At 36.9% G+C, this 23,357-nt stretch overlaps 1 protein-coding gene across 1 annotated transcript; it reads left to right on the top strand.

The window, feature by feature from the left end:
• Positions 1–2,011: 2,011 nt before the first annotated feature.
• Positions 2,012–22,736, top strand: pitpnc1b (phosphatidylinositol transfer protein cytoplasmic 1b). Its single transcript, XM_048153101.1, has 10 exons — positions 2,012–2,511; positions 4,840–4,988; positions 8,434–8,522; positions 8,699–8,706; positions 8,844–8,915; positions 17,150–17,242; positions 20,797–20,952; positions 21,046–21,109; positions 21,275–21,361; positions 21,746–22,736. The coding sequence occupies exons 1-10, from the start codon at positions 2,464–2,466 to the stop codon at positions 21,904–21,906; spliced, it is 927 nt and encodes a 308-aa protein (XP_048009058.1). The 5' UTR covers positions 2,012–2,463; the 3' UTR covers positions 21,907–22,736.
• The last annotated feature ends 621 nt before the right edge of the window (positions 22,737–23,357 follow it).

Below are 23,357 nucleotides of genomic sequence, written 5' to 3'. Positions count from 1 at the left end.
TGCCAGCCCATGTTCAAGGACAGCCAGTATTAACGTCTGGATGTGCACAGCTGAATCATCAGACTAGGTAAGCAAGCAAGAACAATAGCAAAAAATGGCAGATGGAGCGATAATAACTGACATGATCCATGATTACATGATATTTTTTGTGATATTTGTAAATTGTCTTTCTAATTGTTTTCGTTAGCATGTTGCTAATGTACTGTTAAATGTGGTTAAAGTTACCATCGTTTCTTACTGTATTCACGGAGACAAGAGCCGTCGCTATTTTCATTTTTAAACACTTGCAGTCTGCATAATGCATAAACACAACTTCATTCTTTATAAGTCTCTCCAACAGTGTGTAATGTTAGCTTTAGCCACGGAGCACCATCAAACTCATTCAGAATCAAATGAAAACAAACATATAAATACCATACTTACGCGATTAGACATATTGCATGACGAACACTTTGTAAAGATCCATTTTGAGGGTTATATTAGCTGTGTGAACTTTGTTTATGCTGTTTAAGGCAATCACGAGCTCCGTGGGTGGGGAGAGTGAGCATTTAAAGGGGCCGCAGCCTGAATCGGCTCATATTTAATGATGCCCCAAAATAGGCAGTTAAAAAAATTTATTAAAAAAAAATCTATGGGGTATTTTGAGCTGAAACTTCACAGACACATTCAGGGGACACCTTAGACTTATATTACATCTTGTAAAAAGACGTTCTACGGCACCTTTAGCTTTATATACCATTTTCAAGAAAAATTACAATGAATCTAAAAATTTCATGTGGTATAACCATCAAGCAAATAGTAGCACAACTTTTTCCTTATGTCTTCAATATATGTCACTGTACACAAAAATGTTTTTAAATATATTTTCAATAATGTATCTTTACAAATGTCATGAATTATTACATTTTGGGGAGTCGCACCACATTACATAGTGTAACCTGAACTACCTTCTCTTGTCATTTCAATGTCAAATCTGCTATTTTAAGAAACTTATTGACATTTTTTCTTTTAATAAAGTTTTTTTCTTCTTTACAATATCATGACAGTTGTACCACACTAACATTATTGAATTTTCACCCCAAAAATATAAAAATAACTTTTTTTTTTTTTTTAATGTATTTATTAAATTTATTTATGTCTTTATTAAATGCATTTTTAATGTTTTTTTTTTTTTTAGAATAATCTAAATTTATTTGATCAAAAATACATTAAAAACTTAATATTAACAATTAATATTGTGAAATAGTACAGTTTAAAGTAAATGTTTTCTATTTCAATATATTTTTTAAATGTCATTTATTGCTGTGATGGCAAAGCTGAATTTCATCCTTCATAAATCATTCTGATATGCTGATATGGTGCTCAATAAACATTTCATATTATTATCAAGGTTGAAAACAGTTGTGCTCCTGATATTTTTTGTGAAAACCATGATACATTTTTTTTTTTTTTTCAAGATTCTCTGATAAATAAAAAGTAAAAAAGAGCAGCATTTAATTGAAAGCAATAATCTTTTTTTGCATTTTAAATGTCTTACAGCTACTTTTGATCAATTTAATGTGTCCTTGCTGAATAAAAGCATTAATTCCTTTAAAAAAAAAAAAAATCTTACCGACCCCAAACTTTTGAACAATAGTGTAAACCTCTCTCTCTCTCTCTCACACACACACACACAATCTGGCAGAAAGGATTCTACAGGCTGAGCAAGTGCATTTTGTATTGTAAACAGAGTGTGAGTGTTTGATCTGGGGCAAAGTAAAGTTATATTGATATATTAGAGAGCGGGACAAAGAAGGAAAGAGGTAGAAAGTGAAAGTAGGACTGTAGTTATGAAAGATGAAAAAGATGGAAAGCTGGTATTGTGTGGGAAATCAGCAGAGGAAAGTAAAGTCAGGTGGAGGAGGGAAGGGGAGGAATGAGTAAAGGAGGAAAGAGAATAAAGATAAGCACAGAAGAAAAGAATGCACACACAACGGAGACAAGGGGAGGGAAGAGGGAGGGGCAAAGAACATGGCAAGGTTACACATGAACTGCAGTCTGTTTTCTTCTTTGACAGACACAGAAAGAGAGAAGTAGAGAGAGGAAGCTTCGGTTTTGCTCTTATCTCTGCAATATCACACTAAACCATAAATTAAAAACAGAACGGAAGAACTAAATGCTAAGGGAGTGAGTGCATTCATGACACAGAGAGCCAGGAAAGAGGGACACTGAAAGAGAAAGACAGACAAAAGACAGAGAGACTATGAGAACAATAAAATAAACACGGCGGATACACATTGGCAGAGTTTACAGGAGCAGCTCTGACATCAGTGAAGTGAGAGAGGAAGAGGGGTGCAACATTGCTTTACGGAAACCGCTTGACAGTTTCATGCGCTGACACAGTTTGAAAGTAGGATACAGACGCTTAAGAGAAACAGAGAGAGAAAGGCAAAAGGATAAAGCAAACCTCATTTAAACCAAAACATGTTGATAAAAGAATACCGGATATGCATGCCGCTCACTGTCGATGAGGTAAGTTTGTAACTTTTTACATGTGTTTGGGTTTGCCTTCCATATGTTTGTGTGTACTGCAGCTGTCCACATGATTAGTGTGCATGAAAGTAAACACTATTGAGATGTTTATTCCACTCTGTTTATGCAGATGAATCCTTAATCTAGTTCTGTGGATGTCTGTGGGTTGTATTTCATAATCTCCCCATTTCAGTTTCTTTACCAAAACGGGTCTGACCAGTTACGTGCTTTCAATTGAAGGCAGGAGTGAGTGATTCACCTCCAGGCTAGAAACAAAACACAAAGGTCTTTCCCACAAACAGCTTCGGCTTTCTACACGAGGGTCAGGGATTATTTAGTCTGTCTATGTTTCACCTTCAAGTAGCCAACTTGTGCTCGTTCAGACAAGCCCACACAAGCACACCTGGCCTAAAAGTCTGACTTAGAATTCGTCTATGGACTACATCAGCACTAGACCGCATAGTTTCCAGACAGGAGCACCACCCCCTTTTTATGGAGAAGCTCTGTTGTGCGTACAGACGCCGTTTTTATGCTTCAAGCCTCACAAGGTCTTTGTCGTCATCATCAGTGACAATGATTATTCACGTAAACAGATTTCAAAACAATTAGTCCTCAGACAAAAAGCAGGAACATTGTCGGTGCAGCCAACACATTTTTTCAGGAGAACATGTGGAAAAATAATTAGCCTGAAAAAAATGTGTGCTCTTCGGAGAACATCAAACTTTAGACAAAAAAACAAAACATATGTCAGATGAAAGATCAAGCACACTATGACAAAGACAATAGCTATGTTTCCATCCACCTATTTTTATGTGCAATTTGGGATATCACATAAAAAAAACCTTGGATGGAAGCGCCAATCTGCTCATAAATTCTAAAAATGCGCATGAGAAACGTATGAGCTCAATTGAGGAGGATCATTTTTTTATCTGGTAAGAAGACATGCACAGTGATGGAAACACATTTACCGAATAAATCTCCCAATGCGCAACAAAAATTGTGTCTCAAAAGTGGATGCGATTGGATAACTGGACTAACCAGTGGACCAATTTCATTGCACAGCATCTCAAATATTGGTTTTGATCATTCTGAAATGCTTGAGCCAAAGTCTGTCATCAAAATGATTTGGTTTAATTCCCTCCGAGAAGTGTCTCACACGACTCAGTTCCTAAACACCAGGCATCTGAATATCCCAATATCCCAATAGGAAGTGATGATTTTGTTCTCTTGAACACATGGGATGTTTTATGCGACATTTCAATTTTGTGTATAAGGTAAATTTTATGGAAACATAGTTTAAGTAACTGTTTAGTATTTAAAAAAAAAAAAACTTTAAACTCATTTTGTTTACACTTCTTTACATTTCTCAGAATAAAAACTGTTCTATGCTATCATAACAGCACATATATTATCAAAAAATATTATATTATATTAATAATCAATGTTTGATCACAAAAAGGCACCTATAGAAATGTAATATAATTTAAGAAAAATATTTAATTTATAGGTGATTCATTAGGCATAGTCAATTTTTATTTAATAGATTATGGGACAAGCCATTCTCAAAAAATAAAAATAAAAATAAAATAAACTCATGAAATTGATCATTTTGTTAATAACATTTTTCTTTTTTTTTTTCAGAATAAATTTTCCATAAATTGCTACGTTATCGTAATAGCACATACCACAAAATGTATTATTAAAAATCAATGTCTGATTGCAAAATGGTACCTAGAGAAATGTAATATAATTAATTGAAATTTTCAATTTATAGATGTTTTATTATATTTAACAAATTAAATTTTGTTTCATGGATCATTATGGCAGAACACAAATTTTTCCAAAATGCCCTAATTTATACAACATATTATTAATAAATAAAATTATAGTAATAAATGGTAATATATAGTCAATAGACTATAAAACAATGTGATCACTTTTTTATTGCTGCATGGCAAAATTAAAATCTTGATTGCTATGTAATTTGGCATTATTAAACTTAAATCAGTTGAGACGAAGCGTCCATATCAGAGATTAAATTGGCCGAAATAGTCCAGATCAGTGAGGTAAATATTTATGTTGTCTTACGCAAGAATAAAGAAACCTCTCTATTTGAATTAACTTCCTGTCATTCCAATTTAAATTCCAATTCAACATCCATGTGGAACGTGGCCAATTCAATTCACATTCCAAATCGTGAGCTGAAAGGGAGCCATTTCTAAAACCCAGGATTTTGCTCAACCTACATCTAAAAAAAGGCCAAAAAAAGAGAAATGAAACATATGAGGTCACAAACAGAGGTCAGCAATTTTTCTCTCTCTTCCTCAGTACAAGATCGGCCAGTTATACATGATCAGCAAGCACAGCAGAGAGCAGAGCGGGGGAGGCGAAGGGGTGGAGGTCGTCCGTAATGAACCTTGCACAGACCACAAACACGGAGTCGGTCAGATCACAGAGAAACGCATCTACCTCAACAGGTGAGAGCGCTCGCTCACACACACACACACACACACACACACACACACACACGTGCATGCATAAGCGATCCTGTTTCGTTCACGGTTTACATCACCCACCTGCCAACGTGCCTGCGATCGGCTATTATTGATGACTGCAGCTAACACCTTTATGCATGCAGCAGAGCTCCGTCCATCGCTCACTTTCCCTCCAAAAATACCTTTTCTCTCCCTTTTGGGTTTAAGTAGAATTGCACAGCAACATAACCATCCTGAGGAAGATCACGTAGGCATTCAGTCTGATATCATCCCACGCTGTGAACATGCATAGACACTTATTGTAATTGCCTGTTTTCTTACATTCTTTACACTCTCGCCCTACAAGGACAAAACACCCCCCCACACACACACACACACACACACACTCAGTCATTAGATGCTGTGGTGAATATGAATTACTGCACCTCTAGCAGTAAAACAAATTTTTCAAGCCATTAATGTGTTAGCAAAGACCAAAAGGGCAGAGCATTAAGTTCCTAATGGTCAAATAAATCTTATCGTGAAGCATGTGAGTCTAATTCAAATGCTGATATTACCGCAGATGAGATCATTATATGCTGTTTACAAGTACATCATGCTGAAGCACTGCATTGTAATTATGAATAATTTAACTTGTATCGTCAAGATACGAGCGTCAAAGGATTGTAATGTATTGCCAGTTGTTTGGTGGGAATGTGCTGTTCCGCAGGACACACTGTGGAAATGTCTGTCACTTCAGGAATGGGAAAGAGAGAGTGTGACAACGCACAGCCACATCCGTGGCACTCGACACAGCTGGCTGACCGTGAATGATCTACATCTCTTCTCCACCCCTCTTTTCTCATCCTCTGTCCATCCATCCATCACTCAAGTCCTCAGGCTGTAAATCTCAACCGCTGTCTGTGCTGCCTTATCTTACAGTGCTGAGTTCATTATCTCTCGCGCCTGTTCTCCCTCCCTCTCTCTCTCTCTCTGTAGTGGGGTTTCTTGGACTCTGACTGCGTTTTTTGTGAGGGACAGATGGCACCAGACACCTCTGGAAGTGAGACTTATAGCTATTGTGACGGATGCCTGACCTCTTACCCCAGCACACATACATATCTACAGCGGCCCTAAAAAGTATCTGGGCACAAACTTTACATGATTGAAGGGGACATATCATGGAAATCTGACTTTTTCCACGTTTAGGTGTTATAATCAGTTCCCCGGTGCATCTACCAACACAGAAAACATGAAAAAGGACAACCCAGTAACTTTGTTTTGGCAATCCTTTCTCTGCAAGCATGTGAAAAAGCGAGCTGCTCAGATTTCACTCCCCTTGTGACATAGGAAGGGGATCTTATTATAATATTACCGCCCCCTAATCTGCATGTTTCCACCCATGGTGCTGCCATTTTGTTTTCACAAGTAAAAATGCTGTACCAGTTCTAAGGCCATGGCAAAGGTTTGAGCAAAGCATGCTAACCGTTCTGTCGTCGGCTGCACAGACGAGCACAGAACACTATTTAGAGTCTCGTTAGCTTGGATAGCCTGCAAGTTGACCCTGGCAAGCTCGATTGCCAAAAAAAGTGATATTTTTGGAAAAAAAATATTAGACCATTCACAGCATTTGATAGCAATCATAAACGTTAGCCTGGTGTGTATGGCTCTGTTTGGCAAACAGGTACGTTATGTATAGTGGGCGTCCATACGGGTTTTGCACAAAAGATTAACATGATGGTACATGCTAGTCAATGAGTTGAATCAACTCCGCAGCAACTACAAAAATGTATCCACTAACCATTCAGAAACGCTCAGTTGCATTTTAAAAGTTGTAACTTCTTCCTGAGTCTCTCCATCAGTGTCTGACTCTGGTTTGAACAATTTAACGCTGAACACTGCTACTGACAATCCTCATTTTGGCTGTGTGAGATTCTCCAGCTTTGTTGTTGTTGAGCAACCAGAGCATGAGCTGTTAAAGCTTCACCCTCTTTTGGAAAAAGTAGCAGCTCCTTTACATATTGCATGTTTTTGACAAGCTATAATAAATGATCTGTGGGGTATTTTTAGCTGAAATTTCACAGACACATTCTGGGGACACCAGAGACTTATATTACGTCTTGTGAAAAGGGGCATTATAGGTCCCCTTTAAATAATGATTAAATAAGACACAAAATATCAAAACAAAGGGCAACTGCAAACAAACAATGCGAGATTTTTTTTCTCAGAATTAACTTTTTTTCAAATAATTTTAGCCAACCATTGAACAATGTACACTTCCGTTCAAAAGTCTGGGGTCAGTAAGATTAAAAATACAGTAAAAACACTAATATTGTAAAATATTATGCAATTTAAAATAACAGTTGTGCTGCTTAATATGGTGTGCTGCTAAGATTTTTTTCAGGATTCTTTGATGAATGTAAAGTTTAAAAGAACAGATTTATTTGAAATATAACATTACATTACATGTCTGTCACTTTTGATCAATTTACTGCATCCTTGCTGAATAAAAGCATTAAAATCTTACTGATTTCAAACTTCATGCAGGATTAAGCTGAGGGTTGTTTATATCTTTGTATAATGCGTCTGTTGCATCATAATAACCAGTGTTGAGAAAAGTTACTTTTAAACGTAATTCATTACAATATTGCATCACTTCCTAAAAAGTAACTAATTGCATTAGTTACTTTTTTATGAAAAGTAATGTGTTACATTACTTCTGCGTTACTTTTTCTCAACTGGTCTGGGCTTGCTTTTTTGTTGTTATTAAAAAAACAAACAAGTTCTATTTTTGGCAATTGTGAAGGCCCTTTCACACCAAAAGTGAAATGACTAAGCCAAGCCTCAGGCTGCAGGAAATGCAAATTCACGCCTGTATAGTTGAGAGCGCAACTCGTACAAACCTTTCAGATGCGGATGCAGGAGAAGTTAGTTCAACACTCTTACTTCAGTAAAAATTATAAAAAATAAAACACAAATGTGTTTATTTAAAGTCATTTTTGCTTACTAGTATGGTTTAATTGCATCATCGAAGGTCAGCAGCATTAACATTGGTTAATAAAGTGAGATTAAATACACAAAGTATATTTGTTTCATTTCATAGATTTAATTATTGCAGGTTTTGCAGTATTCTGAGATTGCATTTCACTGTTTTTATTAATTTTGAGGATTACTGACTCTGTTCTTGTGCAAGTGAGATGAGTAAGCGCACACAACGCCTCTTCACTTACTGCCGATTTTTCTCAATATGGGGACAGGAAAACTGTCACTCAATAAATGGGAAAAACAAAGCAACTTAGACATTTTGTTGTAAATTAAAAGTAATTCATTACTTTAATAGTTACTTGAAAAAAATAATCTGATTACATAACATAACAAATTACTTGTAATGCATCACCCCCTACACTGATCATAACACTTTCTCATTTCCCTTTTTGTCTGTGTTCAGCAAACTGCCAACCTGGATGAGAAAGTTTGTTCCCATGGCTTTTTATATAACAGAAACTGCCTGGAACTTCTACCCTTACACCATTACAGGTCAGTTCAAGGATTTTGTTACAATAAATACACCAGTGTTTGAATATTAACGTGCCGTCTCATGGCGCATACATCCAACTTGTGTTTTTAATGCACTAGTAACCAACTGTAACCTAACACTCTGTTTCTCTTCTGCATACTTTTCTTTTTCTCCGTCCATTGGTGTTTTACCACAGAGTACACTGTAAGTATTCTCACATGTCAGCTCAAACTCATGCAGTTTGCTCTGTGCTCACTGACCCCACTGAGCATACAACATAATCACCTCACTCTCCCGCCTTATAGTTTTTCTCTCTCTCGTTTCTTTACTCCTTCCAAAAGTGTTCCTTCCTACCGAGGTTCCATGTCAAGATTGAGACGCACTTTGAGAATGACAACGGTTGCAGTGAAAATGTGAGTGAGAGATGGCAACACACATGCATACACACACACACATACACACACAGATGCACAGTGTGTGTTCTTACAGGAGATAATCCTCTTAAAGGAGGACGATTCATCAGAGGCACACGTAGCTGCCGCGTCCTTGTAAAGGCCATTGTGCTTGTGTCTGTCTCTGAAGCAGTAGTAATAGTCAGGTAAGCAGATCCAAACACTCCTCCTCACTCCTGTGACACAGGACACCACAGGACACTTTTAAAGGCACTGTTGCCCTGAGGTGGAGTGTAGCAGCTGTGTACATGTGTAGCAAATTGATAGAGCTCTGACAGTGCTATTTAAATCAACAGGGCTGTTTATTTGTAACTTACGCAAAGTACTACTGGTATTATGCTACGCCATACTTAAGACGCAAGTAGAATCCGTATGGCCGTTTGACCGGAAGCTAGATATTTTACTTTATAACTTGTTAAATATGGATATATTTCTTGCACAAATGCATCGCTTCCCTTCAGAAGGCCTTTATTAACCCCCTGGAGCCGTGTGGAATATGTTTATGATGGATGGATGCATTTGTTTGAGCTTCAAACAGGTAGCTTCCGTGCATTGCCATTATAAAGTTTGGGAGCATCAGGGTGATTATTAATATAACTCAGACTGTATTCGTCTGAAAGAAGAAAGTCATACACACGTAAGATGGCTTGAGGGTGAGTAAATCATGGGGTAATTTTCATTTTAAAGTGAACTAATCCTTTAATGGGATAATACCTGCAAGGACAAAATTGCTGTTCTCAGAAAACACAGTATCATGAGTCACTCTGAGGTCCTTCTGTGCATCAATAACCATAAAACTGCACAAATAACTGTAGACAGTTAAAGTTTTAGGTTGTAAAAACATTTTTTTTTAACTGGCCTTCAGGTAATTTGAGACTCCTGCTTAATAAAGTGAACAAACAGACAGTATAGCTGCAAACAAACAATTCATTTTGCTGTGTTGTCATTCAGACTTTTTACTTAGTAGTTATTGAGATGAGTTGAGTTATTACTGGTTTGCTGTGTGTTTGTTTGCATACAGCGACCGAGAGAGAGAGAGGGGCCGTTGTGCCCCGGAGTGCTCTCTGTTATTAAGAAATGAAAAATAAGACTTAAACAAGATCCAACCTGCCACAAAGCAGCTCAGAGATTTATGAGCAAGTCTGCCTGTGAGAAAGAAAGAGCGAGGGAGATGGCAGGGGAAGTTTTGTTATTGATACTTTGTAAATGATACAATTTCCTCCAACTCATCCAACTTTCTCTCCACATACCAGCAGACACACTCCCACATTCGCTTACTCATGACTTAAAGGGATAGTTCACACATAAATGAAAATTCTGTCATCACTTACTCAACATCAAGTTGTTCCAAACCCCTATGAATTTTATTCTTCTGCTAAAAGATATTTTGAAGAATGTCGGTAACAAATTCTAAATATGGGTTACCATACTTGACCTTCATGTCACATCACTTTCGTCAGTCCCATTGATTTCCATAGTAATTGTTTTCCATACTATGGAAGTCAATGGGGCCCATAAACTGGTTACCCTGGTTATTCAGATTCAAAAAGTTAAATACTTGTAATTAGATTATATTAAATTTAAAAAAAAAAAACTTGTAATCAGACTACAGTTACTTTATTGATTACATGATTACATATTATTCACAGAATGGCAGTAAATCAATTATTATTTGTTGATTCTCCCTAATTCTTCTTTTTCCTTTCTAAAAAAGCATATCCCTTACATTCAAGTATTCGATTTCTGTGAAATTGCACACACAGACCAGCCACTAGTCAGGTGGCTATAATTACATGGAAAATTGAGAGACCATAAAGCATTTGATCACTGGATTTACAGAAATCATCTCACTTTTAAGGAGTGTTTTCTTAACATTGCAACATTGCATATTGAATCATCTCCTGACAAACACATTAATAAATATAGCTGCAAGCAGCAATTATGGGGCCAAGCACAAAAACGGCACAAGAAACCAGCCAACACGGCTGGGAGCATCAGACCAACTGCAACAGTGAACAATTAAAGACGTATTAAGATCATTTTAGGCATAAGAGCTGAAAAATTATCAAAAATGAGGATTTACTGGTTCATAACTTTCGACCAATAGGTGGCGCTGTGTCCAAATTGTTGTGGTATGGTCAGAGTGAGGTGACAATGACACTTCCAAAGTTTGGTGTCAATATGTCAAAGCACTGAAGAGATACAGCTTCAAGAGTCATTTTTGAATCATGCCTCAAATTCTTTGCTCTGGTATACAAAAACGGTTTGACATATGGACTTGAAATCCATAACTTTTTGTCGGCATGGTCTGAAGATGACACGGTTCAATTTTGGTGAAAATCGGAGCAACGGTCTAGGAGGAGTTCGAAAAAGTAGGTTTTTAAAGAAAAACAATATGGCGGACAGGACGTTTAGCTGACTATGGCAAATTTGAAAAAAATCTATGTTCTCAGCATAACCCAAGGAATCTACAGAGACCAGTTTCATTACAATTGGTTAATATAGACAAAAGTTATTAGCATTTTTGTAAATTTTGTTATAACTTTTGACCACGAGGTGGCGCTGGTCCGAAACTTCTCAGGCTCCTTCAGGGCATTGTCCTGATGACCCATACCAAATTTATGAATTTTGGTCAAACTCATCAGAAGTTATGAGCAAAATAACAATTTTTCATATCTCCACTCCAGTAGGTGGCGCTGCACCGAAACACTGTATAATGCCTCAGGTCATGCTTGTGATGACATGTACCAAGTTTGGTCTAAATATGTCAAAGCATTGTAGAGATACAGCTTCAAGGGTAATTTTTGCATCACATCTCAAATTCTTTGCTCCGGTATACGAAAACGGTTTGACTTATCGACTTGAAATCCATAACTTTTTATCGGCATGGTCTGAAGATGACACGGTTCAATTTTGGTGAAAATTGGAGCAACGGTCTAGGAGGAGTTCGAAAAAGTAGGTTTTTGAAGAAAAACAATATGGCGGACAGGAAGTTTAGCTGACTATAGCAAATGTGATATCTATGTTCTCAGCATGACCCAAGGAATCTACTGAGACCAGTTTCATTACAATTGGTGAATACAGTCAAAAGTTATTAGCATTTTTGTAAATTTTGTTATAACTTTTGACCACAAGGTGGCGCTGTGCCGAAACTTCTCAGGCTCCTTCAGGGCATTGTGCTGATGACCCATACCAAGTTTTGTAAAGATACGTTAATGCGTTCGTAAAATACAGCATTTTAGCACAAAATTCAAAATGGCCGACGGCCAAAATGGCCGAATTGGGAAAATTGGATATCATTCGACTCGGCATGATTCCCCGAATCCAACGAGACCAAATTTATGATTTTTGGACAAACCCATCAGAAGTTATAAGCAAAAATACACATTTTTCATATCTCCGCACCAGTAGGTGGCGCTGTGCCGAAACACTGCATGGTACCTCAGGTCATGCTTGTGATGACATGTACCAAGTTTGGTCTGAATACGATAAAGCGTTGCGGAGATACAGCCTTACTTCTGTTTTCGCAAGCACTACGTACAATTCGTTCGTGAGTTTTTCGAAAACGGTTTGAGGAATCAACTTGAATTCCATAACTTTTTGTCAGCATGGTCTGAAGATGATCTGATTCAATTTTCATGAAAATCGGAGTAACGGCCTAGGAGGAGTTCGAAAAAGTACGTTTTTCAGAAAATTCAAAATGGCGGAAAAATTTTCATGACGGAAAATGACGTCATAGGGTGCGATCGATTCGTCTTGACCCAAGGAATCAGAGGAAAAAAGAATTTTGTTTCTAGCCCTTACGGTTCAAAAGTTATTAACATAAACATAAGTGCAACTTTGGACAGCTGGTGGCGCTAGAGGGATTGAGTTAGAGACTCCAAATTGGCTATGGACATAGATCAGACTGTCCTCTAACTGTGTGCCAAATTTCATAACTTTCCCGCAAACGGTTCTATGGTCTGCCATAGACTTCAAGAGCGGAAGAAGAAGAAGAAGAAGAATAAAAATATAGCTGCAAGCAGCAATTACGGGGCCAAGCACAAAAAAGGCACAAGAAGCCAGCCAACATGGCTGTGAGCATCAGACCAACTGCAACAGTGAGCAATTAGAAAAAAAAGTTATTAGAATTTTTTCAGTTTTGTTATAACTTTTGATCACAAGGTGGTGCTGGTCCGAAACTTCTCATGCTCCTTCAGGGCATTGTCCTGATGACCCATACCAAATTTATGAATTTTGGTCAAACCCATCAGAAGTTATAAGCAAAAATAGCCATTTTTCATATCTCCACTCCAGTAGGTGGCGCTGTGCCGAAACACTGTATGATGCCTCAGGTCATGCTTATGAAGACACATACCAAGTTTGGTCTGAATATGTCAAAGCATTGTAGAGATACAGCTTCAAGAGTCGTTTTTGCATCATATCTCAAATTCTTTGCTCCGGCATACGAAAACGGTTTGACTTATCGACTTGAAATCCATAACTTTTTGTCGGCATGGTCTGAAGATGATACGGTTCGATTTTGGTGAAAATCGGAGCAACGGTCTAGGAGGAGTTCGAAAAAGTAGGTTTTTAAAGAAAAACAATATGGCGGACAGGAAGTTCAGCTGACTATGGCAAACTTGATATCTATTTTCTCAGCATGACCCACAGAATCTACTGAGACCAGATTCATTCCAATCGGTTAACATAGTCAAAAGTTATTAGCATTTTTGTAAATTTTGTTATAACTTTTGACCACAAGGTGGCGCTGGTCCGAAACTTCTCAGGCTCCTTCAGGGCATTGTGCTGATGACCAATACCAAGTTTCGTAACGATACGCTAATGCGTTCGTAAAATACAGCATTTTAGCACAAAATTCAAAATGGCCGACGGCCAAAATGTCCGATATGGGAAAATTGGTTAGCATTCGACTCAGCATGATGCCCCCAATCCAACGAGACCAAATTTATGATTTTTGGCCAAACCCATCAGAAGTTATAAGCAAAAACATAAATTTTTCATATCTCCGCACCAGTAGGTGGCGCTGCGCCGAAACGCTGCATGTTGCCTCAGGTCATGCTTGTGATGACAGGTACCAAGTTTGGTCTGAATACGATAAAGCGTTGCGGAGATACAGTCTTATGTCTATTTTCACAAGCACTACGTACAATTTGTTCGCGTGTTTTTCGAAAACGGTTTGAGGAATCAACTTGAATTCCATAACTTTTTGTCGGCATGGTCTGAAGATGATCTGGTTCAATTTTCGTGAAAATCGGAGTAACGGCCTAGGAGGAGTTCGAAAAAGTACGTTTTTCAGAAAATTCAAAATGGCGGAAAAATTTTCATGACGGAAAATGACGTCATATGGTGCAATCGATTCGTCTTGACCTAAGGAATCAGAGGAAAAAAGAATTTTGTTTCAATTTTTTGTTACGGTTCAAAAGTTATTAGCATAAACATAAGTGCAACTTTGGACAGCTGGTGGCGCTAAAGGGATTGAGATAGAGACTCCAAATTTGCTATGGACATAGCTCAGACTGTCCTCTAACTGTGTGCCAAATTTCATAACTTTCCCGCAAGCGGTTCTATGGGCTGTCATAGACTTCAAGAGCGGAAGAAGAAGAAGAAGAAGAAGAAGAAGAATAAAAAAAAAAAAAAAAAGAACGCCAACAATAACAATAGGTGCCTCCGCACCTTCGGTGCTTGGCCCCTAATTATTTGAATTATTACTCAGTAAGTCATTTAACCATGCATTGCCATGTCTTTGGAAGGCTTCTTTTTTTTTTTAAACATAATTTATTATAATTTGTATTATTTATTTTAAAGTGGTGGTTCAGTGCGATTTCACTTTTTTAACTTTAGTTAGTGTGTAATGTTGCTGTTAGAGCATAAACAGTATCTGCAAAGTTACAGCACTGAAAGTTCAATGCAAAGGGAGATATTTTCTTTTAAAGAATTCTCTGTTTAAGGACTACAACAAACGGTTGGTAGGAACTACAACGAGCTTCTTCCCAGACTGGTGACATTACTAACCCTAAAATTTACATAAACCCTGCCCCAGAGACATTTTCAGTGAGTCTGCGTGAGGTAATAGAGTGCCCCAGGGATGACGCATTTTTGTAGGCAAAACCCGGAAGCGAGTTAGCATTTTAGGACTTCCGGTTCCAACGCCGTAAAGTCTATGGGTTTTTTGAATGGGTTTTTGCTAAATCGCCTGAAATAAGGTCTGTGGTTAACAAAGCCTCTAAATACTTTCACGTTTTGATCTATGACATAAAACACACCAGTTATAACCCACTTGTGATTTTTTAAACCTTTACTGTGTCTTAAAATCGGCGGTTGCTAACAAGTTGCTAAAAGGGACTACTTCCTTTAGCGGGGACTTTAGACGTCATCACTAAAAACGGGACATTTGGACAGCATTTCTCATGAAAAAGTGGAAAAGTATTCATAACAGCACAGATCATAATCAGCGAGCATGTTTTTAAATAAAGTTGTTTTTTAAATACAGTTTTAGGACGCTTGGTGGTGACGACGTTGATCCGCGACCATGGTGTGCTGTAGTCCGTTTATAGCCTACTGTTAGCTTTTTATATCTGACAACTTTATTTAGGCTTCAAAATCTATAAATGTTGTGTTCACTTGTAAAGATTATCTTGATAGACAAAACGTGTAAGTGTCATAACCCTTTGTTAAACACAGAGCTTATTTTCTGCGATTTTCCAAAAGTCTATGGGAAAAATGCATAGGCTTTCAACCGAGGGAACCCGTGCGCCGCTAACTTCCGGGTTGGCCTACAAAAACGCGTCATCCCTGGGGCACTACAAAAACGCGTCATCCCTGGGGCACTCTTTTGGAGCTGCTAACACGAGCTCTTGAAACTCCACCCTCTTCATAAGAGCTGCAGATCATTTGCATTTAAAGGGAAACACACAAAAACAGAAAGTTTTTGCTCTCCCTCAAAAAGTGACAAATTTAACATGCTACTTTGAGCTAAAACTTCACATACACACTCTGGGGACATCAGAGACTTATTTGACCCCTTTAATTTTGATCTAATTATTAGCTTTTTATTAAACTAACAAACCCTGTGCAGTTCCTTCACAAACCCCAGTTTGGGAAACCCTGACAAAATGCAATGTTTAATGCACTTAATGTTGTCGATAAAGAATGGGATATATTTTCTTTCTCTTTGTATTTTAATATCAGTATGGTAGAATATTATCCAGTTCATGTTGCCAAAAGTAATCTAAAAGTAATCAAATAAAATGTGTAATGTAATGGATTACATTACTAATTTCAATTTTTGTCATGTAATTTGGAATCAGTAACAGACTACAGTTTGTAAGTAATCTATCCAGCACTGTGTATATTACATATGCACTTAACCTCCAAATGAACATCAACATACAGGCATTGCATACAAGTTTCACAACTCCAGCACAGCCAAACAAATCAAAATAATACTGGTGAAAGTGTCAACACATCAGACAAGAGGCAGTAAACAGCTTTTCTCATGAGGAGACAGAGATAAAAAGACAAAGACAGAGGAAAGAACAGGAGAGGGAAAAGAGCAGGGGTTTGTTAAAACACTTGCATTGTTTTTAACCCATAAACAACATAAAAAGACTGCAAAGTTTTTGAAACAGAGAGAGACCACAAAAGAGAGAACAGAACACCACTTATTTTCTTAATTGCTTATTTTTCATTCATTCTCTTCTCTTAGATTCCAGCGGGTGCAAAAAGCACCTGCAATGCTGCACAGTCTCCTTTAAGTTAAGACTTGTTATCTGGTTTCTTTCTCCATTGGCCTGCAGTAGTTTGCATAATTCAGTACTTCTGCCTATAGTAGGCTTGATTTTGCACTCTTTGTTTCCATGTTTTTTGCATTAATTCACAGTCTCTGCCTACGCCCTACGGTCTTTCTGTTATGTAGTGTGTCAAGGTTCTGTAATGGGCTACAGAATGTTTAACCGGTTGCATTGTGTGGCATTTTATATTAAGATTGCTCTGAGCTATGCTGAGCACTGAAACAGCTTCCCTTTGTCTTCAATCAGATGCAGAAGTTGGTGCAATTTTATTCTTCTATGTTTACAAAACTTTAAGTTACAGTGTCATATTTTACTTGGGCATTGTAGACTAGCTGGAATAAGAAAGCAGTGTTTTCTTTGATATGATTTGTCTGACCATGCTGTCTGATGTCTCCTGTGCAGATGTTTGGCGATGACCCAACTCCAAAAGACAGTGTCTGCTTTCTGGATATTTTGTGCGATCCGATCCCTGATAAGCATTACAAGAAGTCGGAGGTACATATACATTCAGCATAAATGCATGGCAAAACTAAATCAGGGGTGGGTAAAATTTAGAATTTATGAGTGGGCTCATTTTCAATTCATGAGTTGGAATGTGAATTGAATTGGCCACACGCCACCGGATGCTAAATTGGCATTTGAATCGGGAACGTCAGGAAGAGGAATGTATGGAACAGCAGCCTACATAAGAGGAATTTCATTAGTCTAACACAAGTTTTGTCAAAACATAAATAAATCATTCATTTTGACTAATTATGCCTATTTATCTACTGATATGTAGGCTAAAAAAAAAAATCTCAGCTCATTAGACTAAACTGAGTGCTGTCAAGTTAAAGGGATAACACCCAAAAATGAAAATTCTGTCATCATTTACTCATCCTCAAGGGAACCTGTGTGAATTTCTTTCTTCTGCTGAACACAAAAGAAGATATTTTGAAGAATATGAATAACCAAACCGTCAATAGACCCCAATGACTTCTATATGGAAATCAACGGGGCCCATCAACACTTTAGTTACCGACATTCTTCAAAATATCTTCTTTTGTGTTCAGCAGAAGAAAGAAATGTATACAGGTTTGTAACAACTTGAGGGTGAGTAAATGATGACAGAATTTTCATTTTTGGGTGAACTATCCCTTTAACAAGAACATCAAATTTCAAAATTTTCAAAACATTTTTTTTTTATGTAAAGGACCCCCCACAAATATACAGTAATCCCCTTGAGAGAGACCCCCTTCCTCAAATATAAAGCAATTATATATTATATGTATACTATGTGAGAAATGTATTAAAGATGATTTCATAAATAAATTAATTTAGTGGTTTTATATAGTCAGTGTATTAAAAATGAACAGAAAAGAACAAATTAGTAATGATTTATCTGATTTAATCAGAAACAAAAGGCAGAATCGAACAGTAAAAATCTAAAATCTTCTTAAAATGGATGTTTATTTTTTGTTTGAAAATAATACAGCACCACAATTTTTAAGCAACATTGTTTTCAGATAACTTTATAAAAATAACAATTTAAATCCACTTAATTTATTGACTAAATTGCTTGTTCTTCCTTAAAAATGAATCTTATGTATCATCTGTATCATGTTCATCAAATTTAATTGGAATTAAATTCTCAGTTCAATTCTGAACGGTGAACAAATTTGACTCACAAATAAATAACCATCCAGTTTACTGTGTTCTCTAGGTCTTTGCACCCTTACAGCAGTGCAAAGGTCTTCAAAGCTAGCATTTAAATGACACAACAGAGACTTACATAGCTCTACAGAAGTATGTGTGCACACAAGTGCAGAAACAAAAACCACAAGACAAACATTACATAAAAACCACATTTCTCCGTGTGCTCCACTTAGAGATACAGTTCATCTGAATCTGCTGCTTTTTCAGTGGACAAATAATACATCAGAGGAAAGCATGTTTTACACTCTGATTCAGTCATGTGCGACCTCAAATCCATAGCTGTCATATGCCGAGTTAGGAATAGGACAAATCCAAGGATTACAGTTCTTTCAATGAGAAAAAAAAAAACCCAGCTGAGATACAAAGACAAACTCAGACTTGTTGACATAAGGCAAACTATTATATCATACAGACAGACGAAAGGGACCAAAACAACAGACGGGTGAATAAATACTTCAAATAATATAGTAAAGACTAATTATGTTCTGTAATTGTCAATTACTGTAATAAATGAACAAAAACAGAGCCTGATAATCACAGTGCTAAAATAAACGTGCTAAAAAAACGGTATAAAATAGGGTCTGACAATCTTCAGAAATTAAAATTATATTAACATACCATTAGCATTAAATAAAAATGAATGCTAAATATGGAAAATAGGAGCTAGGTGGTTTTCCCCATGAAGTAAATTATTTGTTTGATAATTGTTACAATATAACAGTAACAGAGTTGATTGGTTGAGCTTGATAAATGCAATCAACAATACAACTTGTGGAAACTGAAAATAGAATAAGATGACTTTACGTTGTCAAGCTTTAAAAAGGGTCCAAATAATGTTACTTCTTGGGTGTCACAATTGAAAGGAAAGGTTACACTTTTTGGGGTGCAGTAACATTATTAAAGGGGTCATGAATTGAGAAATCAATTTTTCTGTGAGCTTTTGATTTATAAGAGGTCATTGTACTATAAGAATATCCTTTAAGTTTCAAAACTGAAAACTTCCTCATTAGTCAAATAAAAGCTTTGATTGACACCCGGCCCAGGGATAGCGGAAATGCCTACTTCATCATTGCAACATTAGCCCCACCCACTGGCGTGTTAGTGAGATGACGAGGAGAGAAGAGCGATACAGGACAAAAATAACATTACCTATCAAAGGATCCTAATGCTAGGAATATGGTTATTTATTTTCAACAATGTGAATGTCTCAGTTGAGCTTTATTTATTTGTATTCAGTACATTTCACCATGGATTCTTTGGTAAATCAATCACATGACTTTTACGTTATGGACTCGACTGTAATGCAACAACATGTTAACTGTGTTAATTGTAATGCTTCCTTTACGATCGCTGGAGCTGTCAATCAAACAGCCCAAGTTATTTTAAGCGACTGAGTTGCAACTTGCACCAAAACTCCCGTTTTATTCATCGAATCTCTTAGTTATATCACGTTTGCACTGTTAGTTATGATGAAAGCATTCATTAGTGTGCAGAAATTGAGTTGCAATGACGAGATCACTGCTTTCATGTGCTCAACAACATGTCTGTGTTCGGCTACAATGTTCATCACTGCAACCTTTCATGCCGCAATCTAAATATAATGCCATAGATCTAAATATAATGCAATAATCAACACTTTTGATGATTAGTTAACCTTGAGAGCGGTAATAGTAAACTTGCTAAATGTTTTCGAGAGAGTAATACTTAGTTATTTCACATTTAAAGATGTTAGCCAATCACAGCAGTGGGCGTTTACACTGAAGTCTCACAGCAGACGTCCCTTAAATCAGAGGGCTAAAATAAGGGTAGGAAAAATGCCTTATATTTCTAAATTATGACAATTTTTGATGTAAAAAGAATACTAACATTATAAGTGCACCCCAGGAAACATTATAAAACAACAAAACAACGCAGTTCATGACCCCTTTAAGCAAAAAGAAAATGTGGGACAAAGCTAAATATTACATTTTTGCTCATTAAATTAACTGAACATCGATTAAGCTGATTATGTTAAAATATTAAAGATTTGATTTGTTAGATAAATCACTCATTTTATGCAAGGCTGATAACAAAATGTATGTGTTTAATATTAGCTACTTTTCATGCTAGGTTAATTTTATGTTAGATAATCATTTATCAAGCGCATCTGATAGGTCACACAACAAAAAGCATGGAATTTGTGCCTCTAACGCTTTAAAAATGGGACACCACATGACCAGCTGTGAAAAGTAATGTCACCCCTGCACAGTGATTCATGCACAGCATGCACACACACACACACACACACACACACACAAGAACAAGCAATGATCTGCTCACTCAGCAGGTAATGTGTATCTACTTAAAACAAACAGGATCTGAGACACTGGGTGTCAGAGAAAACAGGCCGGGGACCCCTAGTGGATGGCTGGAGGAACACCACTAAACCCATCATGTGCTCCTACAAGAGAGTCACCTGTAGCTTTGAGGTCTACGGCTTCCAGGGAAGAACAGAGGACTTCATTCACAGGGTACTGACCATAACATCCCATGCATTACATCAAGCTTTTTATTCATGTATTCCCATCATGTGTCATATTACGGCATGTTATGATTCATCATAGAACATTCGTGACATTCTGTTGGTGGGACACAGACAGGCGGTGGCATGGATTGACGAGTGGCATGGTAAATGAGACGTATAGTTATGCTTCATTACCATAATTCATCACATGCTCTGTTAAGTACACATGAGAATCCTGATCCCTCACTTGAGACTCGAATGCTGTAAGTCATCTGTCTTAATTCTTCGCAAATACACAGCAAACGTACAACAAATATTTGTGCTTGCAGGAATGACGATCGAGCAGGTGAGAGAGTATGAGAGAAAACAGCAGGAGGAAACCAACTGCCAACTCAAGAGTGACATTACCTTAACAGGTAACATCTCAGAGAAGAAGCAAGCAAAATGCTGAAATTATATTTATCAGCATAGCATAAGAATAAGAATATCAATAAATATCACAAATTTGCTTACTGAATCATGACCTACAAATAGTGCTGAACCATACTTTTTTTAATAAATTTTCATTATAACATTTCTAGATTTATAGATCTTCAATGTGAACTCTCTGTCATCTCTCACTGCCCTCTATTGGTGAATGTCTCACACTGCATAACAGCTGTTACAGTTTAGTCAGCACTGTGATGCAACTTCACTATAATATGGAAGTCATCATGACTCATCTAACAAAACTGTTGCAACATGATACGCTAAATCAGAAGCATTTGTGGTAAAAACTGATTCTCTTGTCTGCTTTTCAGACTCTGCTCCTCCAGTGCGACCCAGTTTCACTCGTTCCATCTCTGTTACGGATGAATCGTCACTGAAAAAGATGGGGGTAAAGACTGTAGCCATGCCAGACTCTTCCTCCAGCCCTTCCTCCCTCAAAAGTCCCTTGAGATTAAACTCTACCCCGGAATAAGACCCACAAGGACCACTGCCAGTACCACTTCTTGAAAAATTTGCCACAATTCTCTCGACTTGGACTTCCTCTTCTTTCCAAAACTGATAGAAAGACATTCCACATTGTCACTCTCAGCTCTCCATTCCCACTGGACTTGCATGCTTGTGTTCATGTGGAGGTTGACATTAACAAAAACATCTTACTAAATAATTTTATATATTATGTAAAAGACTGGAGTGAAACTGTAGTGCCTTAATTCGCTTTTCCTCACAGACAAGCCCACATCACCAAAATGGATTAAACACACTGTCTATTCCACAGCCAATGAACATGAAGGGGACCACAGACCAACCTGAGCACAGGATGGATATAAAAAGCCTCAATTGACATATGGACGAAATCAGTAGACCGGTTCAGTGAAACCTAATCATATGGATTCTGGCGATTGTGAGCAACTAGCCGAAAATTCTAGTGGGTTACGGGTTATTGACCCTGTGTCAATACATTGAAGGAACCTTATTGATTTTTTTAGTTGCGCAGCAAATAGAACATTATCATTAGTACTTTTGGTGAGAAGATTAAAGACTACAATGGAACATTATCCATTATTTGACACTGATATCACACCTGTCATTGGATACATGCCACTGGTGATATTCTGTGTTTGTCTCTGGTTATAATTTTTGGCATTTGTTGAACAAACAAGTAGCCACACCCCAAACTCACATCATTGGTTAAGCCAATGTTGCTATGTCAAGCAGCTCAAACTAACAGAGGAATGCTGAAAAGGTCAAATCGTAACATTTTTTATAATCATTTTTTTTAATTAAACTTTTATAATAAACTAAGCGATGCATGATACATCTGTACCACACTGGGTAGGGCCAATATTACAGTTTTCTTTTAACTTATCACTCAGTATCTGCAGATATATTTTATTAATTTTTACATTCAGATCATCTTTGCCATCTATAGCTCTCTTAAAGATCAAGTAATTTAATAACACTGTTAAATGTAAGTTAGCAACTATGGCAAATCTCAAAATTACATCTTTAATATTGTACATAATCACTAAATTCACTTGTAGCATTTAAAACATTTCAGTTGTTATACTGTACATACTACCACCACCATTCAATAATAATAATAATAATAATAATAATAATAATAATATTATAGTAAAACTAATATTTTGAAATATTATTAAAATTTAAAATGACTGTTTTTTATTTTATTATATTTTAAAAATAATGCAATGGCAAAACAGTCATTGCTCCAGTCTTCAGTGTCAAACGATTGTTCAGAAATCGTTCTAATATGCTGATTTGCTGCTCAAGACACATTTCTTATTATTATCAATGTTAAAAACATGCTTAATATTTCTGTGGAAACCGTGATACATTTTTTCAGGGTTCTTTGATACATAGAAAGTTCAAAAGAACAGCATTTATTTTAAATAGAAATCTTTT

Source organism: Megalobrama amblycephala, linkage group LG13 (assembly GCF_018812025.1).
Source record: "Megalobrama amblycephala isolate DHTTF-2021 linkage group LG13, ASM1881202v1, whole genome shotgun sequence".
NCBI classification, from domain to species: Eukaryota; Metazoa; Chordata; class Actinopteri; order Cypriniformes; family Xenocyprididae; genus Megalobrama; species Megalobrama amblycephala.
This window is presented reverse-complemented; position numbering and strand designations above follow the sequence as displayed.

Coding starts and splice junctions, on each gene's coding strand:
- pitpnc1b (XM_048153101.1), top strand. CDS start 2,464: ATGTTGATAAAAGAATACCGGATATGCATGCCGCTCACTGTCGATGAG. Junction 4,989..8,433: donor AAACGCATCTACCTCAACAG/GTGAGAGCGCTC, acceptor GTCTGTGTTCAG/CAAACTGCCAACCTGGATGA. Junction 20,953..21,045: donor CAGAGGACTTCATTCACAGG/GTACTGACCATA, acceptor GATTCATCATAG/AACATTCGTGACATTCTGTT.